This window comes from Synchiropus splendidus, chromosome 5 (assembly GCF_027744825.2).
Source record: "Synchiropus splendidus isolate RoL2022-P1 chromosome 5, RoL_Sspl_1.0, whole genome shotgun sequence".
In the NCBI taxonomy this organism is placed as follows: domain Eukaryota; kingdom Metazoa; phylum Chordata; class Actinopteri; order Syngnathiformes; family Callionymidae; genus Synchiropus; species Synchiropus splendidus.
In genome coordinates this window covers 9,775,181-9,800,229 of record NC_071338.1, presented here as the reverse complement: position 1 = coordinate 9,800,229, position 25,049 = coordinate 9,775,181, and the positions used below count along the sequence as shown (strand labels likewise).

Genomic DNA, 25,049 nt, shown 5'->3' with positions numbered 1-25,049 from the left:
GTACTAGATCCATACCGAAAACAAAAATGTTTTTGTACATATTCTTTTTACAGTGTGTGTAATTCACAGATTAAGCTTATATATTTTCCTTTAGATGAGTTTGCCTGTCTATTTTTTAGACCGAATAAACATTGCTCTTCAGTATGGAACTGGAAGAAGACTGAAGGTTGTGTGTTTTGAGGAAACAGAAGCTTATGCAGCTGTACTTGTGATTAACAATAAAAACACAGTGGACATCGAGAGAAAGTTGCAAAAAAGTTGCAGCTCAAGGGGCATGCATGTTTATACGCACTCGCTCCTGTCCGTGGTAGAAAGTATCACTGGCATAGTTATCCACTGACAGGACCTGAAACTGAAACACAAGAGACAAGGACATAAGACAAACAGAGAAAATTTTAGGTATTTAGCCTGTCGAAGAGAAAACGTCAGTAGTAAAGAAATAATAATGTTAAGTTAAAAGTCTGGATATGGATATCGCACACTGAATTTGTTGGAATTATATAAATAATTTTGTAATGTTTTCATAATTTCGTGCGAAGCAAAGTACATCATGGAGCACAAACATGAAGGGTTCTCTTTGTATCTATATGGCGACGTCACAGTGCTGAAGTCATGATTTTGGCATATCAATTTTTTTTGATAAAACTATTAATTAATATTGGAAAGAATAATTAACCCTGTCACATATATAGTGATTCTAAAATGATTATGGTGCAGAGTAAATAACCCTACCGGTGCCAAAGTTTTTTCATGTAAATATTCCACTTTAATATCATTTTCAAGAGTTGTAGTACAAAATGTTAAAGATGAAGGTATGAACAGCTTCAGTATGACCCTGGGTTTGGGATGGAAGTAAATTTGCAAATGTCAACGGAAAGCAGCCATAGTGAATTACACAGCCTTTTTTACCATGTCTCCACCATGTTCCCAGGACATGGCAAAGCACCAGTATGTGCTGTGTGGGGACTGATGGCAAACAGACACGCCGTCACTATGTGCAGATGTCTGTGCGAGACTTTCTGTCTCACTGTACAATCATCGTCAGAGTGTGAATATTCTTCTTCACACTGAGTCAGTCAAATTTGCTCTCTGCAACAGGGGGATGGTTCTCAAACTCAATTTATTCTATAACTTTGATAGAAACATGCCCACAAATGTTGATGAACATGAGGTTCGGGTGTCGCCAAGCAGGAATTGTGCCAGGCTTAAGATTTGCAGCTTGGCTTATTGAAATGATGATGCTACCCAACACAATTTTGCAACTTTGGTTACTTTGATTATGAAAAGGATGCATCCTTAAACTCCATGTCTTGATGTAGCTGTGGTTAGAATGTGGGAGTGAGTCAGAGGGGAGGACCAGTCCTCCTTGTTACACATTCACCCAATGTGTGTGTGGGGGGGGGATAAATAGTGAAGAGCAGACAGCCAAGCAGTTAGCTCATTGACTTTGTATAAATTCAGGCACTCCTGCCATTTTTTTGTCCTCCCTATTTCACTGTCTCTAAACACAGACTCACATTGACACACAAGTGTGTATGTGCTGGGTGTCCACAGACTTTTTTTCAGAGCCAAGTGTTACCCCCACACAAAATAAACATCACCAGAGCAAATGAAGGATACAAGCAGTCCATTCATGATCACACAGTGAAACACGCGTAGTTCCTCTTGACTACACACTAAGACGTGCCTTTTATGAAGCGTGGCATGAATTGTAGTGCTATTATTTTGGCTTCTAAAGTCAAATCAGGTACACTGTGTTCCTTTCAAAATTGCGCTAATTTTTAAAGTTATTTGTACAATGAGATGGGCTGGACTCCCCACTGGAATAAAAGACCCCCATAAGTAAAAGAATATTGAATAAACAAAAAAAAGACACAATAGATCTAAGGCCAATGCAGTAGTGGAGGCAGCAAAAACAGGTCAACACGCAGCACACAATCAATCCAGTCCAAAGGAACTGTGGGCAAGGCCAAACAGCTCCCTGGCTAAGAGCAAGCAGTGGTGGTATGTGGGCCAGTCACAGCAACATTTAGTGAGGAGCACTGCAGTCTCCAGTCGGTGATAATTGACCCAGGCACAGCCCATGATTGAAAAAAAAAACTCATAGCAAAGCATAAGAACACCTGTCAGTAAAAAGCAGAGGCTAAATTGTTCAAGCGATTAAGAGCTTACGCCATCAGAGAGCTCTGTTAAGACGTCAGAAAAAACGCTGATCAAGCTGGATTTAATAACATAGATGCAAATAATTTCAACGTCAACATGCAAGGAAGGCTAACAGTGGGCCAGCATTGAACGCAGAGGTCCACTTGAATATAGTCTTAATTTGACGCCTTGGGAGTGAGAATGTGTTGCACAAGTCATTAAATGTCATTACAACAGACAAGTTTTTGTCTGACTTAAGCTCTGTGTCTTTCATTTACTCTTTCCACACGTTTTTGTTTCTTTTAAATAAATGCTGCTATAAAGGTCTTTGTAAATATCTTTCTATACTCATGCTCAGGCAGCAGGGTGGAAAAGTGTTCCAGTGATGAGCAACATTCTGTTGCATGAAGTGCACAGACCTTAAAATTAGGGTACACTGATGGCCCTTTTTTTTGGCCGATGGCTTTTTTTTTTTTAAGTCCCAACAGGCCAACACTGATTTTTCTGAATTATACACAAAAGTCACTTTTTTTTTTTTTATTTATTACACGAAACTACTAACGATATTGCTGAACAACAAAGTATAGAAAACATTGTAACTTTTAAGGTAAAAAAATACACAATAAAAAGGGCAAAGTACTGAAAATCAAATGTTTCATTTACTTTTCATTGAACAATGAACATCACACTCACAATGTAAACTTCACTCACCAGTTGTTAAATAGCGGAATGTTGCCATATCTCCTGACAAACTGCTCCTCTTTTCATGGACTACATGTCCAGGGAATGTGTATCTGAGGTCCAGGTGTGCTATTAGGACCTCAACAAAAGAATGTGGCTGCTCAACCAAAACAATCAACTCCATTAGCAATGGTTTCGCCTAGCTTTGGTTAGCTTTCGTCTGTTAGCCTCTTGCTAGCACTCAAATTTGGCAGGGTGATTTGAGGTCAAGTGTTTCAATGTTTTATTGCTGTGTCTGAATCCGTGGGTGCACATGCATGGCCAAATCTGCAGCTTCACAACAAGTAGTTTGATTTTCCAGAGAAATGTCTGCTTTATTGTGTCGTTTTTGCATTGTGATGTGAAAGAGTAATAACATTAGAACATTTCGCGTCAAGTATAACTATAAATAGCATCTTATTAATATAAAAAAATACATCATTACAAAAAAAAATCTGCTTATATTTGCTCGGCCAATCATGATGACATCATCGATCATTGTACCTCTACTGAAATTTAAATTTTTACAGGGAATTACATTATTTGGATCAATTAAGTATCATTTTTGTCCATTAGTAATAGGGATGTCCGCATACAAGTATCGGTACTCGCACTGGCTTATTTCAAAATCAGCCAATGAAAAGTTATATCAAAATTCAGGCATTGGGTTCGGATTGAAAAAATGTGGATTGGTGCATTCTGACATTACTTCCTTCAAAAAACTAGAAAAAGAATCAAGAACCACATGCTTCCCCCCCGTAAAGTCAGTCATTTCCACACATTTGTTTACCTATTGTCCTACAGTAATCTTTCCTATACAATTAAATTGCATCTGAAAGATTTCAAATATCATTGAACACTGTGAACTTAGTCTGCAGGTCCGGGTTATTTTGCAGGGAATGTTGCAGTTATGTTACAACACCCAAACAACACACACAGACTCACGAAGCTTTCTTCAAATAATAAAGAACAAATGTAATAAATAAATAAAGAATGTAATAAACATAGATTGAAATACATCCATAACAGATTGCATGAAATTCCAGTCATTGATAGGCAGAGGTCTAAAAAAATTGATGAGCCACCAAGGCTGGTAAAATTACACAATAAACTTCCATTTTAGTCCCACCAACAGATTCCTGGAGTCACTTCTTAACTTCTCAAGCTTATCTACTGTGAGTGGTGTCAATTCAGTTTTATAAATAAGGGCAGAAAACTGTGCCAGGTTAAATTCCACGATGGCAGATTAGATAGGTCCGAAGAACAATGGAGTCAAAGCTCAAACTTGCAATACAGTAAGTTGCTGTTCATACAACAGCGGATTAATACAAACAACATAGGCTGGCTTTCAGTAATTTAACAAATGACGTCGCATTTTTTCACCCTACAAGTTAATCACAATGTGATTACTTTTCATACAGGGAGCAGCTTCTCTGGATCTTTTGTCTTTGGATAGTGACTTGGCTTCTTGTCCCAGGGCGGTGGCAGTCACATGCCTTGAGGAACACATCATGCTTACCTGCACTTGCGGTCTCGCTACTGCAGTAGTGAGACACAGTGCATGCTCACATTAGAAAACCAGAAAAATGTATATTCTGAAACAGAACGAATGTTAAAAAAAAGTTGCATACTGCGCATAGTCATTCTGATGATTTAATCTGGCCACTGTCCCCCATTTTAACAATGAAGCATAAATTGTCTCTGTTTCAGAGGGTATTTGATAAGATCATAGGAAGAGTGCGACTGCAATCTAACAGGTCAAACAAGACCTGACAGATTTTGGCACAGCGAGACTGTCTGTGACATGTTTCTACCTGCTGATTTACATTAGTGAATCATTCCAAAATAAATTTTCCACTTGCCCTCAAAGCAGATTCAAGTCATGGCATTATCTAAACTGGCGCGGAAATGTGGAAATTTACTGAAGAGAATTCTTGACTGATTCTTATAATTAGGACTTAGGAAAATACATACATACAATTTGCCAAAAGGTAGGGTGTCTGTAGCAGACAGGTCAGCCAGGACACCAGCATCACAGTGGTATAGTTAGAACAGGGAGCAAGTTATTTAAACCTGACAACACATGCTAGGAATTGAACTGCTAAGTTTAACACACTTCAACTGGAAAATAGGAACTGATAAATGCACTTCTTAAACCCAAGTACATATCATCAAAGTTAATAATCATGAAAAACTTACATCCTTTTTTCGCAGCTTTCAAAGCAACACTATAAAATGATCGAGACCACCTTCTATAAAACCCAGCCTGATCAACTCGTCCATGTTATTCTGGCCCAGAATAAGGGCAGGCCCCGGGCTCCACTGACAGGGGTCCACTATGAAGAACATTAAAACAGGTCACCCAGATAGACAAGTGCACTGACCACAAAACCCGCAAAACTACTTCTACTCCATTTGACGTCTCCCATTTAAGACATATTGTGTGAGAAAAATCAAACAACAACCCCGACAAAAGGCTTTATTACTTCATGAGAGAACAGGGACTTATGTATCAATGATGTCATTATAGAGGACGAGAACGATGACGTTCCTCCAGAAAAAGCCTTATGCTGTTATGAATAATTAAAATGGACAATGATATAGGAAACTGATTTCTATCACAGAATACCATTTCTAAACTGTTAAATTAACTATTTGCTTGCTCTGCTTTTGAAGCAAGCAAACATAGAGCAGACTTCGATCAGTAAGCAGCAACTGTTAACCGTATTGCAAACATTAACACAAAATCTTTCATAATAAGGAGCAGCAAACTATCTTTGCAAATGACTCAGACATGTGCTCCGGACAAACAATGGCAGACGCACTGACTGCACATGTGCTGGTTGAAAATAGTTTTATAGTTCGACCATTAGCTTAAGTAAGTTTATTTTCTCAAAGGAGAAGCAAAAAAACTTCAATACAATAGAATTCAATACAAGAGATTACTCCCTTGACGGTGTCACTGGAAATAGCATGCGACCAGGGAGCAGCTACAAAAAAGCAAAGCTGTCAGAAATACATCCCTGGTCAATACAGAGGTCCCCACTGCTACAGTATATACCGTAGTGGCCATTGTTGTGTAGTGGCCGACTACACAACAATAGTAACAAATGTTGACTAGGGGAGGAAAGAAAAAAAAAAAAATTGATATTGCATATATTGTTAGATGATCAACATCTTCCTGTTAGTTGCCTTGATGTACATAAACTAACCCGAGTACACATGATTTTATTCATTATTTGGATAAAGCATGTTGCAAACGCGAAAAACCTCAAATTCAAAATCAAGCCTCGATGAGTGAAGAGATGTGGGCTACTTCAGCGTTAGCCTTGCTAATGCAAGTGACATACATAACAGCAGCACAGCTGCTTTGACTCTTATTTATTCTAACTCTCTGGTCAAAACTGCAGTGAACACACCGTGTCAAGTGACTGCGTCAAGGTGTTTTTTGGAAGTTTGGTGGCTGTTATCCACGCTATAAGGACTCCTGGATCGGAGTCCTTGCCTCTCCCTCCATTGATCAAATGGGAACAATTGCAAACCAATGTTTTTGTCATGGGAACAAGTGTTGCAGTTAATAACACAGCACGTTTACATCATGATCAAAGTTTAACAGATGGACTTCAACAAATGAAAAGCACTGAGAGCCCAAACAAACAAAATAAATGACCAAACTTTCTGTTTTTTTCCCACTGTGATCTCACCCTTTCGAGCCCAAAATTGTTATCAGGGTAAAATTAAGCGGATGGCATCTTGGCTTCTGGAAAATGTGAAACATTTTGTAGCTGTTATATGTTCTTTGAACTGTGTGGAGCACGAGAGTTGATTGCAATTCATGGACTCAAGACTAGATGAGAGAACCATTGCTACTCACCTGAATCATGTTATTAATTTTCATGCACTTTAACTTGTGTTTAACTTGCACTTTGACTATAGGCAGTGAGGCACTATGCAAATTAACTTTTTTTTCAAGCTCAATTTTCTTTGTGCATTGAATAAATGCATCATCATGTGAAGTTTTTATTTTTAATGGTATTTTTTCAGTTTCCGAAACATATAATCATGATATATTGTTGATGGAACTTCTTGCAATACATCAGATCGCAGATATCGCAGATATCGCAGATCGTGATTGTTATCGTTTGCCAAATATCGCCACAGTATTGAATCGTAAGCCATCGTCTAGGGCTGGTCAATTAATCACATTTTTATAGGTTACGGTTATGTACCCAAAACGCTGCACCTACTGCGCCTCATCTGCGTGAAAGTTGCCAAGCTCTGCCTGTCAGCGAGAGAGCTCGAGCCTATGTTTACACGGTGCGGGGGACGCTAATATTAGCCAGTGTTAGCTACCGACTCGGTATACAGCGTAAGAACCTCCGAGGAGCAGACGCTCATCCAGCCTTCTGAGTCACAGCAGCAGTGCGAGCTGCTTGACGGAGATGTTTCGAAAACCAATTTGGAAGTGGGTAATCGCATAAGAACAATCGCTCGCGCTCAACCCAAGACAGGGGTGATAAAATCAAGCGCTCCTCATCATTCATCACGCTGCAGACACGTAGGAAGAGCGCGCAAATATGGACGTTTTATAATCGAAGGAGTGACTTGTTCTCTCGTGAAAATGAGTAAAACAAAAAGCTTGGAATGTGAAATCACATATTACAACAGAACCACATAAAAATCTATGCATTCAAGCCAACTGTCTGCTCAGCATACAGACTGGTGTTTCGAGAGAGAAACGTTTAACCTACATGATGAAGGTTAAATATAACTGTTAAATTATTATTTATATGCTACACATTGTTTTCTTGTAGTTTATTGTTCAATAATCATTTGAATAATCGTGATTATGATGTGAATCAAAATAATTGCGATTATTATTTTTGCCATAATCGTCCAGCCCTACCTATTTGGGCAGATCGTTCATTATAAAAAATACTTTATACACAAAAAACTTTATAGCTTTCAAAAAAGTTCTGTAGTCCAATTAGTAATGCTCACAGAGAGGGGAAAGTTTTTGAAACCGTTGCCCAAATCATTATTATGCCTTCACCATGGGAACTTCACTGGCACATAAAAGGTTTTTCTTCTCTAATGTTCATTCATGAGGGATTACTTCTCAACTCATCCAAACTATGACTCATGGTCAGCATGTGATTTGCACGGACCCCAGCATGAAAGAGTAAAGGTCCATGCAGTGATAAAGCTGAACTTTTCATCACCTGAAACATTTTGATTTTTACTTCACTAAAACAAAGCAATGCTGAGGACTCAATTTGCCCATGTTGGCTGAACGTTTCCTGCTAAGCCTTCAAAACTCTACAGACTCAGCCACCGGATCTTTAGCATTCCAGAGGCATAAGAAGCAGGTCAGGGAGAAAGGGATTCCCCTGTTGGTGGGGTGAACAAAAGAAAGCTGTAATGTGGCCACAATCGGGTGACGCTGTTGAGACATCTGCAGGACAACCTCTTGGAGGTTAAAGACCCATGGGGTGAAGGGCATAAATAATAATGTAATGAATGTAAAATGTGTTGATTCATCACAGTTTTGTCATATATATTGTTGTATAATATTTGTTCAATATCATGGAATAAAAATATAGGGGGAATAAGAGGAATAGGGTTAAAGACCTTGTTATGGAACTGACACTTTTTCCATGGCTACTGTGATTTGCAAAAAAACAAATGTTTTCCACCGAAATGTGCAACTTGTCAAAGTCAAAATTTAAATGTTAAATGTGATGGACCTGGCCACGGGGTCACTCACCTCCCACTCTCAGCGTGTTATACCGGTGGGCAGCAGTAACCTCATGAAGGAATTTTATATATGTTGTAAAGGAAACAAAATCTGTCAATTGTCCCATTTTAACATTAAAAAAACAGGTTTCCCCATTTATACGATCAAAGTGAGAAGATGACAGTTCTGCTGAGAAAACTGCTGCGACCTGAACAGAGCTTTCATGTGAGCAGTTAGCAGAGCATATGGTTTTGATCACAGAGCAGAAAAACACATCAGTGGAAAGTGTATAGTGAGAGAATGAGAGAGGGATTGTGAGAGAGTTTGTCCAGAGAAAGAAGACGGCTGATTCGAGATTTGGGCCAATACATTTTCATGTGTAATGAATGAGCAGAGTGTAACGGCCAGAGAAAAAAAGATGATTTAAAGGATCAAGGGGTTCACTTCATTTCAATGTTGTGTCATCGGCAGTTCATTTCTATTGCTTTGAACTATATATTACAGAGACTGCATTATGCAAGTCTTAAATACTGTATTTTGAGAATCTCAAGCATAGTAGTTCAATAATATGATTAAGAAACAGGAGCATTATGTATAACTAGAGGAATATCTATCAAAGTTACATACTTTCAAGAAGTAAAGATGCATTGATACTAGTTTTTCCAAAACCTGTAGTATGCAAGAACTTGCAAGAGTACTCTATGATACCGAGTACTCACACTATCAAACATAAAGTTCAGTTTGCACATGGGTGACGGTCACAAGTTTCCCTGCAAGACAAACACAAATTTCACAAAATTGTCAAAAACTTCATGCTGTCGTAATGTCATATAGGCTGCCAGGCTATCCAATGAGTACGAGTACTCAAGCCCGGTATCAGTGCATCCCTGCATACTGCTGGAAGATACTGAAAAGGACAAAATATTCTATTGCCTTGCCCGTTATTTAGGTTACCATTATTTTCCATAACCTGATGTCCTCTATTTTTATGTCAAATGTATGATCATTTTTTGTTCATTTTTTTATTGTATCTAATAGGATTTTAAGTAAGTATTGTATAGAATTACAGCAAGCATAAATGCAGTGTGTTTTTCTTTGTGCTGACCCTTTTTTTGCTGAGGACCACTTACTCACTACTTTTAAGAAAACATTTCCTCAGTTTCATACTTAAGAATGGGGTTTGTGTTATACACAATGTGACCACAGCATCTGTGTGGGTGTTTCTGGATTGACTGACTGATTCATTGCAATCCCTTTACTCTTTCACACGTAAAAATAGTAAGGATTATTTTTTTCATTTTCCGATTGGATATGTCTTTCTTGAACATGTTGGGCCCAATATAATTTCAGAAGGAAAAATAATTTGGGATCTCAAATAGATAAAACATTAAAACTTTAAATATCGAGTGTAATTTAGCTGCTCCTATGAATTGTTCTGCGTACTCTTAACAAAATGTGTCATTGTTGCAGTGAATTTAATGACTTTCCAGTGGCATAAAGGGCTACAGCATAAAAATAATAATAGGATGAAACACCTTGTATTAAGGAATACATTATAAAAGCCCTTTAAGACAGAACCACGTGATGAGCAAACAAAACATTCACACAGAAACACAGAAAACATCAGAATCACTTTACCTGTCACATCACTTCCAGCTAATGAGTGCTAATGCTAACCAGACGTCAAGAGTGAGTGGCACACGCAGGAGCGATGACAGACAACTTTCAACATGCAGCACTGCTTCATGTTCGGGCACTCACCGCTGAGAATCTTTTGTCTTTTCTCTGAGCAAAACACGTGCAACCATCTCTTTAACCGAGGTTGATAAACAAGTTACTATTTGGTTTCGTGGCTTCTCGGTTTCACTGACAGTGTTAACAAACAAACCGCACTCGCGACCAACAACGCGAACGGCAACAGCGCACAATTTTTCAACTTACCGCGTAATGTAGTTGTGTCTTCCTGGGCATTTGTCCAAAGCTCCAAACATGTACGGCTTGTGTGAGTTTTGGTGAGGTGCACAAGTTCTCCTCAGATGAGATTCTGCCGCTGCAACGACAACCCGCTCTGCTTTCGCTGAGGCGTTCAAGGGCATCACGGAATGTTCTGTGGTCACCTCTGATTTTACGTTTGCAGATCTTTGTCTTTCGTCAATACATACGAACATACTAAAGATCAGTAAAAGGGTGAAGATATCTAACAAATGTTAAAGAGTTGTTCGAGTATAAAACATTGACGAGTCAAGCACAGTTCGAGTGGAATAAGCATTAACTGATTGCGATTCAGATTTATTCTAAAATTAAATGCTGCGCTTATTTCACCATAAGAACTGTTCTACTGTTCACACAAAAATGTGAGCTACAGAAGGACAGTGAGCTGAAGTAAGTTAACTAATGCCATCAATCCCTTAGCATCTTCTGCTGGTCATTCATGCCACTGTGTGTGTGAAGTGTGAGATTATCCCATGTACTTGAAGGCAGCATTTTTAATTTGAGTCAGTAGGCAATGGGTTGAGAATAGGACAATAACTGAAGTCTGCTCTCGTGTGTGTGTATGTGGGCTTGTTTATACTGCCTCGTGGGGACAAATTCTAGACAAAACACTATCCTTGTGGGGACCTTTTGCTGGTCCCCCACAGGTCCTAACTTCAATTTGAGGCTGATGACTTCAAAATAACGAGGTGATTATAACTGGGTTTCAGTTTGGTTTAGAGTCCTGGTTAAGGTCAGCTATGTGTTTTGGAGGGTTAAGTTAAGGGTGAGAGGCTGGAGAAAGCATTATGGCAATGAGAAACCTCACAATATTCCCAAAGTGATAGCAATACAAACGTGTGGGTGTGTGTGTGGGTGCGTGTGTCACCAGATTGGAATGTCTGGTGATCCCCTGTTATGGCCCGATGTGTGTTGTCATTATTCAGATACACGTTCAAATTAATTGAGATTATTGTAGTTGTGTGATACAACTGAAACTAGACATAAGTCAATCAAAATTTTAAAAAATAGAAAGAGTCTATACTTACTTTTCCATTTACACATTCCTGAGCAGGAATCCCCATTTACGACAGAACTAATAAATGCTTTTATTTTGGTATGGAAAGTGAGGGATTATTATCCTTGCTGCCGCTGCTGGGAAGTCTGATGCCATCTGCCTGGAATGTGCAGTCCTCAAACACACCTCCATCATGCTCTGGGTTCTCACTTGTGGGAATCCCCACCTGAAAAAAAAAAAAAAAAAAAAAAAAAAAAAGTATTTTATTCAAGACTAAGGAGAAGGTTGTTTGAGAATGGATTGTAAAACTGGCCCTTGCTAACTTTGCTGTCCAGCCTTCACAGAAATTGCTGATCAATACGCGGACGCTAGAAACAGATGACTTGAGTGGAATTTTACTGGTAATAATTTGCACAACATAAAACAACATTCGAGGTAGATTACGTCCATCGGGAAATGTACTGCACGAGGTCATTCAAGTACATGAACTGTAAAGTTACTTAAAAAGACACCTCTTTGAGCAGAATTTAGAGTACATTTAGATGAGACAATGTGATCTAGGTAAATTTAGAATGACACCTTTCTTAGACACAAGTGTTCTTTATAACACATTTCAAGAGTGACTCTTGCTTCCACTGGACGTTTTACAATATGTCCTCTACCGACATCTAGCGGTGGAATAGAAAATCACAGCTTAGTAGTGATCTGACCATGAGCATTCATCTGTTGAAGAAACACAGAGACCGGAATCACATACCGCTTGAAATTCTCACTGAAAAATCCGCAACACTTAATCTGATACGTGGTTTATAACATTCAAAGTGACGCAACAAATTAGTTAAATGGTCAGAAAAGCCTGCCCTCTAGTGGAAACAATGGAAACCCAGCGGTCAAGAAAATCACTTTCTGCTGGTCACGCTGTCTCAACTCTCTTTATACTCAGTCTACTTATACTGTACTGATGATTACATTCGTGTTGAATCCTACCTAAATTGTGGGGAGCTTCTCCACACTCCTGCAGCGCGCATGCAGAATCTGGAACGCTACTGCCACCTATTGTCCAATTCAGCGAATTGTTAGCTATTAAAATCGGGGAAAAGTGATACACAACTTGAGAAGAAATTCAACAAATTCTCGTCATGACGCGACATGTTATTTAAAATCTTTCATCAACTGGTCAAGTTGAGATAAAGACCGTTTTTTGGACATCCCAGAATCTGATTTGTTGTTGTACGCACTACTGGCAGTATTCGTTGAGGACATTCTTCCACGATTCCTTCCACCTTTCAAATCTCCAAATACTGTAGATTGCACAATGTAAAATTCAGTTCCCAGGAGACAAAAGATCGTACGAATGAGGATGCATTTCTATTGATTTATTATATAAAAAAGTATATCAGAAAATAATATAAGAAAGTATATTCTGTAAATATCAAGACTGATATATTATTATATGTTTATGTGAACTTTTTCTATTTTTCCAGTTTGAGTGTTCAATTTTCAATACTCACAATTGATAAAATAAGTAGGTGAATAAATAGCATTGCTCGATACATGAGTGATTGTAATGAAATAATCTTAAGAATGTTGAAAATAATTAATGTAAAGGATATTTGGTCCTCCACAAATACATCAGATGATCATCCATGTTTTTGCAATATCATATAATCGGAAAAACAGCAGTTGTGGAACAAAACAATACAAACACGTTTCCTGAGTCAAACAGATTTTATTAATGAAACATTAGTGGTTAAGCAAAATGTGCAGAGTCGATACATGCTTTAGCAAAGATCTGTGCAGTTGTGTGCAGGAAAGATCAATAAACACCTCACTGAAATGTCAAAGTCATGGGGTCCTCACTTGTTTGTTTTCAGTTCGATTCTTTACAATCAAGAAACAAGAAACAAGCTGGCTGTGAAAGTGTCGACATGTTTGCAGGACAACAGAAATATTTCAGACAGGGGGAACACAAAACGTACAAAACCCTTTATCCGTTCACGTTCTCACTTATCTCTCTCAACTTCCCAAATTCAGTTTCGCAAGGTCATTGCCCACATCAGCTCGTGTATTATTGAATGAGCGCTTCTGCTGACGTTGCAAAAGGGGGCAGCATTCGACCATCATACAAGGTTCAAAGCGCCACATTTAGATTGAAGAACACTTCCGGCAAATTAAAAGACAAGTTTACCGCAATGAAATAAAAGAACGGGTGAAAAACAATGTGCGCAAGTGCAGAGCAGAGACAACGGCGACTATAACGGGAGACAAGTACTGTTATAAATGATAGAACGCTACTGTTGCGATTTAAAGCACGAGGAAAATTCAGCATTTTAGCAACGCCGTCGGTCCTCAGTAAATGGAAACACGTTGGTGGAGTGAAACGTGTGTAGCAAGTGAGACTTCTAATGCTATTTATAATTATTATTATTATAATACTACTGCATATAACGTTTTTGTGTGTTTTATGTTTATTTCGTGCATAAGTGTGGTCGTTTAAGCTTTGGACTTAAATGCCATTATTACAAAAGTAAATTGAAGTTGGGCCCCAGTGTGCAGGGGACGTTCGGTTGGTTCCGTTAATTCCACTTGGCTTTTTGTGAAATTACTATTCCATACCATGATTCATCCCAAAGTCTCAAAAACCAAATATCTTTACAACATCTCTGCGTCCTACCAGATGATTTGGGTTAATTTGGAGACCCCAGAATGTTTGTATTTTGACTGTTCAGTCAATACTGTACTTATCTGAAATGAAAAGGTTGAAAAATTAGCACTTTTTAAAACTCTCTTTTTTATCAATGCATACATTCATTCATACTAATGAAAAAACGTGGAAGGTTGTAAAGTCAGAGATACTAACACATCTGTCGTTATTTTTTGTTTGTCAACAGACTATTATTTACACATCAAATTTGCTGGACAATACTCGATGTTTCTATTTCCACGGTTAAAGACACGTGGCTGCAGACTAGAACCTTTTAAAACTACATGATTTGACATGTTCATTAATCCTGCTATAAATCATTTATGAACCTCAATAAAGCCTGATGAGGGAATTCATGAATCCCTTCTCTTGTCTAACTGACCTTACAAATGATTGATGAATGTTTCAAGCTTGTGCTTTTGATTTTGGGTTATGATGCCATATTCATTGAGATTCATTAAGAAGAGAATGGATGGTTTCATTTCCATCTAGTCGCTGTCTCTGTCCTCGTCATCCTGGTGGTAATCGTGGGTGTCCTCCTCTTCCTCCGCATCTTCATCCTCTCCCCCGCCGTTCATCATCTCCATCTCCACCTCCTCAGCAACATCCTCCACTTCTCCCTCCACTCCGCTGAAAGGCTCGGCTTCCTGGGTGACCTCCACCATCTCCGTGCCCTGAATGACCTCCACTTCGCCGTCACGGATTTTCTTGACGTGGAAGGTGAAGGGGGGCACCTTGTAGACTGCAGACTTGGACCGGGCGTAGACCACGTGGTTGGGTGTGAAGGCTTTCTTGACTTTATCGCGGGACGTTTGCATTTTCTGCTTGCTCTCCTGGTTAACGCTCATACGGGTTCCAAGCTTGCCCATCTTCTTCTCCAAGGTGTGACGTGTTCTCTCCAGGTTCTCCTTGGTCTTTTGCTTGGTCTTCTCAAGGTTCTCTCTGGTTTTCTGCTTGGTCTTCTCTATGTTCTCTTTTGTCTTCTGCTTTGTCTTCTCAATTTTCTCTCTTGTTTTCTGTTGTGTCTTCTCTATGTTCTCCTTGGTCCTGGCTTTGGTCTTATCCATCTTCTCCTTGGAGAAAACTGTCTTCAGGGTCTGCACTCGTTGTAAGCTGCTACGTTTCAGTTTCTCTGCCCGGGTCACCTCGCTGACCTCCTCAATCTCCAGTGCCTCCTCATCTGAAGACAAGTCCACTTGAGGCTTGTTTGCCTTCTCCTCATCTCCAGCATCCTCACCAGGCTCCTCTGCCGCCTCCTTCAGTTCGATCAAGCTCCCGCCTCTGCTCCCGGACACGGACTCTGAGGTCTTCATTGATTTTGAGATGCTGAGTCTCGAAGGAAGCTTGACGTCGTCCTGTAGACAAGAGAAAAGTTAGCTGAAGCAGCAATTTTCATATTTATCTCTAGAGATGTGTCCTAACCCGACTTGTCAAGTAATTCCATGAGGTCCACAAGAGCATGATAAACCTCAGCCATGAGCCATGACACCACCCTACTGAACAGGTTTTGTGTCAAAAACGGACCCTGAAAATGCAGACTGAGGTGAAACTGTGGTTGGATCAGTACAGTTCTCTCACTTTTAAATACCCTTTGGTATGGTGCAGTCAACACAAATTCTCAGACTCATGGTCATTCCGACTGGTTCATCATGTTTTCTGTCAACATCTGTTTCCTAAATCCCATGTCCCTCATTTCCCATCTTCTTCTCAGAGCCTCTTGATGAACGTTTACTATGTCCATTGTGCAAAACCCTAACCCTTGTTGTCTGCACCGGGGCCAGTTCTTGTGTGTTTTCCGCTCCCACCTCGCTGATCTGATGATCACAACAGGAAGGAAGCAAAACAATAGGCGCATGAAGGGGAAGGATCAAGGTACGGAACAACAACGCATGCCGCATCTTGCAGCAGACACGTGACAAGGATCATGTCACAGATGAGGCTTCAGAGAGTCTGAAACATGCAAGTTATCTAGTTGCTTATTGTGTGTAGCGTTCCGTTTTTAGGAATCTTATGTAAACTTGACCTTGGGTGCAGGATCCTGAATTTCCTGAGCCACCTCCTTGAATGGTGGGCGTGTTGGAACATTCCTGTCTTTTCACATTTCCAAAAGGGAGTAAATTGCTTCTAATTTTACTGGTCACAATAAAGCACTATTTTACGGCAATTTTATGTTCAGTGACTCTTTGTGAGTTTGTGTCTACATAGAGAAGGCCAAGCATAAGTTTGGAATTTGGGTGTGAATACTGTATACAGTACTGTACTGACACTATATACTATAGTGTCAGTACAGTACTAGAAACATCATTTACAATGACTGTTTGAGAGGGTTAATAAAAGTGATGTCTATGAGACAGTGAGAAAGTGACAAAGAGTGAAGGAGAAAACAGTTGATGGATCAACAAGATAAATAAGCATGTGAGTCGAAATGGATCATCAATGTGGGTCATGAGTCGTAGTCGCCTTCCCACCAGGACCAAAGTGACAACTATTACCAGGATTCCCTTACTTGCATTTGCATCCTGATGTGCTGTATCGATAAGGGAATATGTTTGTCTTAAATGGGCTATATATATATACCTGTATTGCAAGGGAGATACAGGAGGGCACTAAAAGACAGTCGACACAGACAAATAACTTGGAGTGAAGAACTAACCTTTGAAGGTTTTTGGACTGTGGGATGGAACTAGAGACCCCAGACTCTAATCAAAGTAATATCTAGAATCCAAACTAGCTGGCTCTTTGATCTCATTTCAATGGTGGTAAACAAGTCATCTCACTTGCTTTCTAATTTATGGAAATGGTCAAGGGCATGTTTTCAAGCGCTGAATGGAAAATGTGCTTCGTTTGGGCTTGCCTCAATAATCAACCACACACACACACACAAGCCCACACACACACACAAGCCCACACCACTGCATACCTCATTGGTGTTCTTTCCATGTCTTTGACTGTAGCTTCCTGCTTTTGGCTGGCTAGTGTCAAAAGGAACAATGTCCCATTAAAATGAGGAGTGTCAGGAAGTCAACACAAGGTAAAACACTTGGACCCACACAAACCCAAGACTTTGTTACACGGAGAAACCCATGCCCTGAGCTAATAAAGCTTCTCGTCGCTGCCAACACTTTCTTAACTGGCTTGCGAATAAAGGTCTGATCATTTACTTCAGTTGGCAATTGGCTTACTTTAACTGATAATGCAATTTATTTTAACTCAACAGCTTCCATTGTTGTAGTCTGCATCCTGTCCAATGAGGTAAAAGCTTGAACGGGAAGTGGTGCATTTATAAAATTATATGTAAGGTACTGTATTATGGTTGAGTTTTATGTCAGCTGGACTTGGCCCCTGTCTTCATTGACCTAGTAACAGCAACAATGATAACACACATGGTGACAATTCATCGTCTCAACCAGACCACACCGTGAATTGTTTTTGCAGAAATGTTGGTCCACAAACGTGTTCCCTGTGTCTCATCTAAATATAGACCCCTCTTTTTTAGGGGTCTCAATCTCTCATCAATCTTGTTCCAAAGTTTAAATGCCGAATGACTCCCATGGGCTAGAAACATGGTTGTTCCTAGCTGACCAAAAAAGGGACTGCATTTTCTTTGAAAACTCGTGTTTCTCATGTGAGGATGAAGAAAAAGACTATGACGGTCACAGACAGAATAAACCTCCTGGGAGGGGCCACCGTCATTTTTTCCAACATCATCCCTTTAATTAAGGACATGTGCATGACTATAGTGGTCGGAGTGATTTTTTATAAAATCCCTTTGCAGAGAAGCACCACTAGACAGGCAAAGTGTGAAAAGGGAGGGTAGTCACAGACAGAGAGAGAGAGAGACAGGGTAATCAAGAGAGAGAGACAGATTACTATATAAAGTAATGGCATGCCACAGCTCCTGGTAAGTGGGGAGAGAAGAGTGAGTCATCAAGCCTGGTTTGTGCTGGAGAACAACAGCCTTTTTTATCTCACTCTCGGCCTGTTTCCCTTTTTTATTATGATTTTCACTCATTCCTCTCAGCTTTCCTTCCTCTTTGTTTCACTCTCTTCCCATGGAAACCCTGCAACCCGTGCAACAGCAGAGGAAACACGTAGTCTTGGACTATGCATCATTTTGATACTTACTCGGGTCATGGTTCAAGACCTATAGCAATAGAATAACAGCAATGCAAGTCCTGACTCCAAAGACCAAATTGTGTCTTGTGTGAGATAAAGTGATGGTTCAAAACTGTCATTAACTGACATTAGTCAATAGAATTCAGCTTGTTATTCAAATAACTTTATTTCAGGTCTATGACGCCTCAGTTTAGCGGCACAAGGACTATGGTCAGGCCAGCAGTTGGCCCGACAAAATCCCATGCAGGGTAGTCTGTCTGTGACTACCCTGCATGGGATTCAGAAAGTAGAAGTTAAGCCTTGCTTGCGTTGTAAATAAAAGGACAGTGATCTGCTACAAAATAAACACACCTGCGATGTCCTGCCAGTGGTAGCCCAATATGTGACCCTGGTTTATGTCAAAAAAGCATCAAGTTCTTAGGGTTGAGCATCTGCCACTTGAGCGTCACCACTTTTGTTATAAGGATTTGATGATGCGTTTGGAGGCGTCGGCAAATATCTATTTCTACGTGCAATATGTCACTGACTTGATCAAGGGTTTAGGGTTGACATGTGATACATACAGTACATAGAAGTAAGATGAAAGATTGATGCGCTAAACAAAGTACTGGTCGGTAGTTAGTTGGAACTTTTCGTGTAGTCGTCCAGTGGTGTACCTTACTAGAGGCGACTGTGTGCCTCAGTATCCATCAGTCTAGTGTTTACCTCACATAGCGTTAGGGGATTGATTCAAGAGGATAGTACAGGGAGCATGTGTTCCACATGGAACGGATAGAGATGATTTTAGTGCCATTTATGATCTTGATAGGTCATGAGAGGAACTTTTACTGAAATCACAAGACACGATAAAGCACTTGAAGAAATAAACAAATGCCCTCTTTTGTCAGAATGAGAGAGTGACTCATCCCCATCTGATTCCAAAGAAGTAGGTCATAGATTATTTCCTACTAATGTAAGATAAACAGAGTACAAGCAGTGACTCTGATCATGAGCTGACCTGCCCAATTCATGCCTTATATTTCCGTGGACAATAGTAAGGAAAGCCGTTGTGGCGCAGAAACAATGCTCTGATGTGGCACCTCTGTTTGGTTATATAATACACGCTGTATTACAATTTGGCTATTCATGCTACATTGTACTTTACCCCACCCATCACAGAGCACCACATTGTTACTGCCACAAACATTTAGAGACTTTAAATTATATTATTCCTTCTACCAGAGGCAGCGCTCGCCAAATGGTAAGAGCACAAAGCCAGAGACAAACTTGCACTACAGAAGTAGCATTGTGCAAAGTTCACAAAGAGGGAGATCTCAACAGGCTGAGGGGCCCCAGCTGACTACACTTCTTTTACATGTGTCTGCATCAGTGGAGCAACAATACGCTCCCAAAGAAGAGGATTTACCCTCTAAGTCTTAGGGAGAGATTCTAGCTGCACTTGAATAACTGCATAATTCTTCTATCAGTAAAAAAAATATGGAGAAACTGATTGTGAAGCTACCTCTATAGTTTTGAGGTAGCTCTAAACTATAGAGGTCTCAGAATAACTCCTTGATGAGATGTTCCAGGCATGTCCCACTGGGAGGACGTGACCCAAGACACATAGGAGAGACTATGTTGCTAGTGTATTCCACCAAAAGAGCTGGAAAGGGAGAGAAAACTTTGGGTCTCTTTACTGCAGCTGCTGCCCCCACAACTCAAACCCCAAAGTGGTGGAAGATATCTTGTTAATTCAAATATCCTGGGCTACTGTAAGAAACATTTAACATGTGAGCATTTCTTTCAGTGACGTCATGTCGGGGAAAATATGTTTATGTGGAATTTACCTAGTAGGCGGGTCAACACTAAGTGGTTTCACTAGCTACCACGACACCCAGTCAGGAACAAGAGGGTGTTTTTTAAAACCAAGCTGAGCTGAATTTTCTGTCTCTATCTTCAATGAAAGCAAGAGATCTGTATTGGACATTAATTTTGCAAGAAAGAAAACATTAAAAAGCTTACTCTGTCTCCTTGAGACATCTTCAAAAGCCTCCCATCTGTGATAAAGCTAAATGAATCAAAGTCAGGATTGTAATTCCTGATTTTATCGAACAAAACACTTGTTATTTTGCATGCAATTTTACTTAAAACAACTCAAAACAAAAAGTAAAAATGTCTCAAAGACAACGCAGGTGTATGAAAAAGGTCACACGTTGTCTCATGTTATGATGAGTATAAAAGCTGTCATAATGAAGCAAGAATGTAAAGCCTATTTTTAGATCACTCCCTGTTGTCCCCCAAAGACCCTCCTCACTGTCTCCTCAACACTCAAGCGTTCTCATACGCCTCACTCCACGGTGTCAGCTCTTTCTGACCCTGCTGCTTTGAGCACTAGCGACTGAAGCATTACCAAAAACACTCCTCTGAAAAGCTCTGCTTCTGGTTCGAACAGCATCCCAGCATATTGAAAGTGAAAACATTGGAGCCTGCTATCACCTTTTATGGCTGTGGGTGCACGGGGGAGACACAGCCGACGTTGCACCAAGTAAGTTTAATTAAAACTGAGGATTAGGATTGTTCAGATTTACGGTGGTGGTGAACCAGATTTGCCCCATTAAAGCTCTTTGGAAACAGCAGAGCCAGAATAACATTTTGAACAAAGGGAATGTAGTTAAGTAAGTGACAAATCTTTTTAAAGGGACACGAAACTTGAATTATAATTTCCTTCACTTGCATTTTGTATGTTTAATATACCAGTGAAGCAAAAACGAATGTTACAAAGAAGTTCAAGGTTGCCTGCATCTTTGGAGTCCCCCTTATCGCAAAGTGAGAACTGCACATTCCTCAGCAGGACAAACACGTTTGGGTTTGTGTTGCATGTAAAGAGAACACTTGAATCTGAAATTCTGGCCTATAAGTTAAGGTTTCCATCACTAACATTTTAAACCCAGAAACAATTACAATGAAGATACTTCTCTAAAGACCAAATGTTGTGGTGCAAAAATATGTCCACTTAGAAATAGTGTTCACCAGAGGTGCAATGTTGCAGACAAGGACCCAAGAAGAGGCAGTGAAGAGGCTGGATTTGTACTCATGGCGTCACAGAAAAGGTGCCAAGGAATGTTAAGGGAGGACACCAACCACACTGATGACCACTGGTCCTTTTCACGTCCACACTTTAATGAATGGCTAAGAAGGCATGGAGGTGAATAATAGGCAATCCTACTGTTCCATATTGCCAATACAATGGCATCAAATTACTACTACAGCTATTACTCAAAATGTGTTGTTGTTGTGTCTTATCTTTTAAGAGACAGAATTCTCTGCCAGAGTTTCTTTAAGAATCCTGCAGTGGTGAGTGGTGTAGTAAAGCTGCAGGTTGGACCACTGAAGGGTGTGGCTCATCGACATTTGGAGGAGAAAAGAAGTGGGTATGGGACGCTCGCACTTTCAGTACGGGCTGTAGGCAGCTATATTCACCTTTGTTGTGCATCATTGTGAGTATCAACTAAACAACTTTTATCCTTGTCTGAGGCTTTCTGAGAAATAGGGCCTCTGTCATTGCGGTCAAGGAAGTGTCTGTGTCCAGATGAAACATACCGGAGAAGCATCTTAAAAGCAAATTAGTTTTCCGTGACAACTCAATAAAGTGTAGTCACTGTATCCAACGATAATATCTTCACCAGCTACCATGGCAACCAGATAAACAAAGACGATTTCCGATGAATCAGTGAGCAAAGGGTATAATGTGACTGTTCATTTATACATCACGACCTTGATGTGACTATTTTCAAGAATTTGTTTAATCAAACTTGATGTCACCAAATGTCATGTCGCAGCCATCTGATTACTAAAGCGTGTTTATGGCTCTTGCCCCCTGTAAGAAATGTTATGAAATGAAGTCTCTAATTTTAGGGACTTCAGGGACTCGTACAGCAGCTCTTGGATTGGAGAGAGAATATGAGGTCAGTCTAGGCTGCTTCTGAGTCAAGGCTGGAAACTCTGAATGTTCCTGCACTGCGTTGTGAAAATCTGCAAGCCATTACTCGTCACACTGCAGGGCAACCGGCTAAAAAAAGAAGCAGAGTTCCCTACAACGCACCGCAAAAGTTTCCAATGAAACATTTACTTTTCATTGCGTTTGTTAACCCTCATAGCCTTGACAGGATAGGATGATTGAAATCATTTTTCAGGAGAGTTTCCCCCTGACTTGGAAAGCTGACAAGCTTGGCTCGCATGTGAGGGCTTGCAACTTCAATCGTATATGTATCTGAAGAGAGTATCTGGAAGCCACCTGGAGAGATTACTGGGTATTAGAGGAATGGTGATGTGCGTCAGGTTAGGGTGGGGCAGCAGAAGGTTGGAGAGAAGAACATTTTTTAACTCCATTATTTTACTCTGTAGCACAGGTCAGACAGTGATGCTAATACAATATGGCAAGGGCTGCATTTTTTTCAGTATGAACTTTTCATGATTCGCATATGCATCTCTACAGCTCAGGCATTTCCACATGTTGCTCACCTGGTAGATCATAACTTTGAAGTTGCGCCTTTTCAGCAGCTCTGCCTCGTTGTTCTCCAGCTTCTTGATCTGTCCTCCCTGCTTTTCCAGCGTGGCTCGCACTGTCTTCACGTTCACGCTCACCTTCTGCACCTTCTCCATCATCTTGTTCACGCTGTTGGATGTGGTGCTGTGGCTCTTGGTCAGTTTGGTCAGTTCACCTTGGATGCTGGATACTGACCGCTCCATTTCCTGCTGCCGGGCCTCCAGCCCGTTTTGGGTCTGCTGGATCTGGTCCACTGCCCCGATGATCTTGTCGAGCAAGGACAGTACGATCACCCCACTCACTTGCTGGTCGAACTTCAGCACGTCATCTTTCTCCTCACAGATCTCCCCCTCTGCACCAGCCACGGACGTCTCTTTCTTCATCATAGCAGGGTCTTCACATTCATCATCGGATGGTGGCAGGTTGAGTTCGTCATCAGAGATCTCAGTGAGGGTTTGAGGCTCCAGTTGAGCACTCGTGGACTGCAGTGCTTCCACGGCTGCCATGTCACTTGTATCACACTGCACTTGTCTAAACTTAATATTAAAGCTCCTTTAAACGATCTTCTCTCCCTGACTGTCCTACGTGAGCTTTCTGTTCAGAGATGTGAAGCAAAATATTTCCACAAGTGCCCCAGGTTGTGAGTGCCACATCAGGCAGAGAGAGTCAAACTACTGCCAGTGGAGCTTTCACATCAGCAACTCTTTTTCCACTTGTCTTTAGCCCCACTTGCCTCCAGCCCCTCCTCTGTCTCCTCCCTAAACACACACAAACACACACACTCATGACTCCTCCCGCAGCTGGGAAGTCCATCCATAAACACACCTCTTTTGTTCACCCCATCATGGTTGGAATAGTTGGAGCAGAGCTGCACAGGCACAGGGGAAACAGGAATGCCGTCGGAATATGCATCAGTGTTTTTTTTTTTGTCTGAACGAACAAACATCAATAAAAGACAGCTGTTAAGGTGACGTTCAGGATAAATGGATTAAAAACAAGATTTTTCAAGCGTGAACGTCATAATCTCTTCAACTTCTGACCACAGTAATTACTAATTGGGAAAGTATTTTAACTTTTCCACAGAATTCTGTGGTGATGAGGGATTGGAATGTGCAGTTGCATCCCACGCCATGCTGCATGACTCAATAAAGCCCGAATCCAATGCCAAGAGCAGCTGGTAGTACTTGCAGGGGGAGCTCGCCAGCAAATGTTGTCTACAGGATTGCTTTTTTTACGCCTTTAAAATGCATCTTAAACTATTAAAAGATTTTTTTTCACAGTTCTGGGTAAATAGTGTCTCTGAAACTTTGTTCAAACTCAAACAAACATTATCCAGATGCATTTAATCAGGAGTTACTCAGCAAGTAATGTGTGTTCAGTTATAACTCTGTGCATGCAAATTCATAGATTACTTATTGAAGTAATATTACAACTTGATCTTGGGGTGACAAGAATTTATCAATAAAAAGGTTTCTTTATTGAGATGCGCACAATCTACATGATATTGTAATTTATAAAATATTTCACCAAAAGCACAGATGGGGGAGAATCACTAAGGGCGCGGTGACCTGAGTTTTGCTGTTCCTCTGATCATTGAAAGTTTGAGTTCAAAAACAATCTACGTAACCCACACCGTTGAGGTGCATAATGTATTAGACAATAATCCGATTACCAGACATTTAGTTTGCAGATGTACCTGGTCAAAAATTGCACCAAAGAATAACATACTTAGAGAATTTCATTGTTAAACTATAGAAAAGAACTTTCAGTGAATGGAAACAAATGATCTCCAGGTTCACTTGCAAGGGTCATAAGCCTAGGGTGCAACTCAAAACAAAGGATAGGGAGGAGTGTCTTCTATCCTGTAGGGGTTCTAGGGCAGAGTGAGGTCTGATGGAGTAATAATGAGAATGTTGCACTACAGACTCATCCAAGGGTTCAAACATCAGCTATTTATTTAGTCAAGGAAATTTCAGGTAAAGATGTTTGTGACCTTTTTTTGGTGTTTCAAGACTGGTGGTCAACCAGCAGTCATCTGCTTAGACATGGCCAAAACACACATTGCAAATCAGATGATGCAGCGTGTTGTTTTTCACCTGTACTTTTGTTATTCTGT

At 40.3% G+C, this 25,049-nt stretch overlaps 2 protein-coding genes across 6 annotated transcripts in view; both read right to left on the bottom strand.

The window, feature by feature from the left end:
* The window catches only part of plce1 (phospholipase C, epsilon 1), a 64,572-nt gene extending 53,896 nt beyond the window's left edge, over positions 1-10,676 (bottom strand). For 3 of the 4 annotated variants that reach the window (XM_053864802.1, XM_053864799.1, XM_053864801.1), the window contains exons 1-2: positions 10,541-10,676; positions 293-352 (exon numbers count right to left, since the gene is read on the bottom strand). The gene's annotated coding sequence lies outside the window, so the exon portion shown is untranslated. Of the gene's footprint in view, positions 1-292; positions 353-9,318; positions 9,370-10,540 lie in introns of all 4 variants that reach the window. The other variant, XM_053864800.1, reaches the window with a different exon arrangement.
* A 3,805-nt stretch (positions 10,677-14,481) lies between these two features.
* On the bottom strand, positions 14,482-23,929 carry LOC128758641 (caveolae-associated protein 1-like). Of its 2 annotated transcripts, XM_053864815.1 has the most exons (3): positions 23,759-23,929; positions 22,909-23,691; positions 14,482-15,647 (listed from the first exon to the last, which is right to left on the bottom strand). In XM_053864815.1, the coding sequence occupies exons 2-3, from the start codon at positions 23,437-23,439 to the stop codon at positions 14,781-14,783; spliced, it is 1,398 nt and encodes a 465-aa protein (XP_053720790.1). In that variant the 5' UTR covers positions 23,440-23,691; positions 23,759-23,929; the 3' UTR covers positions 14,482-14,780. The 2 variants fall into 2 exon arrangements, with proteins under 2 accessions (XP_053720790.1, XP_053720791.1); XM_053864816.1 differs by lacking the exon at positions 23,759-23,929 and having other exon boundaries at positions 22,909-23,704.
* Between the last annotated feature and the right edge of the window lie 1,120 nt (positions 23,930-25,049).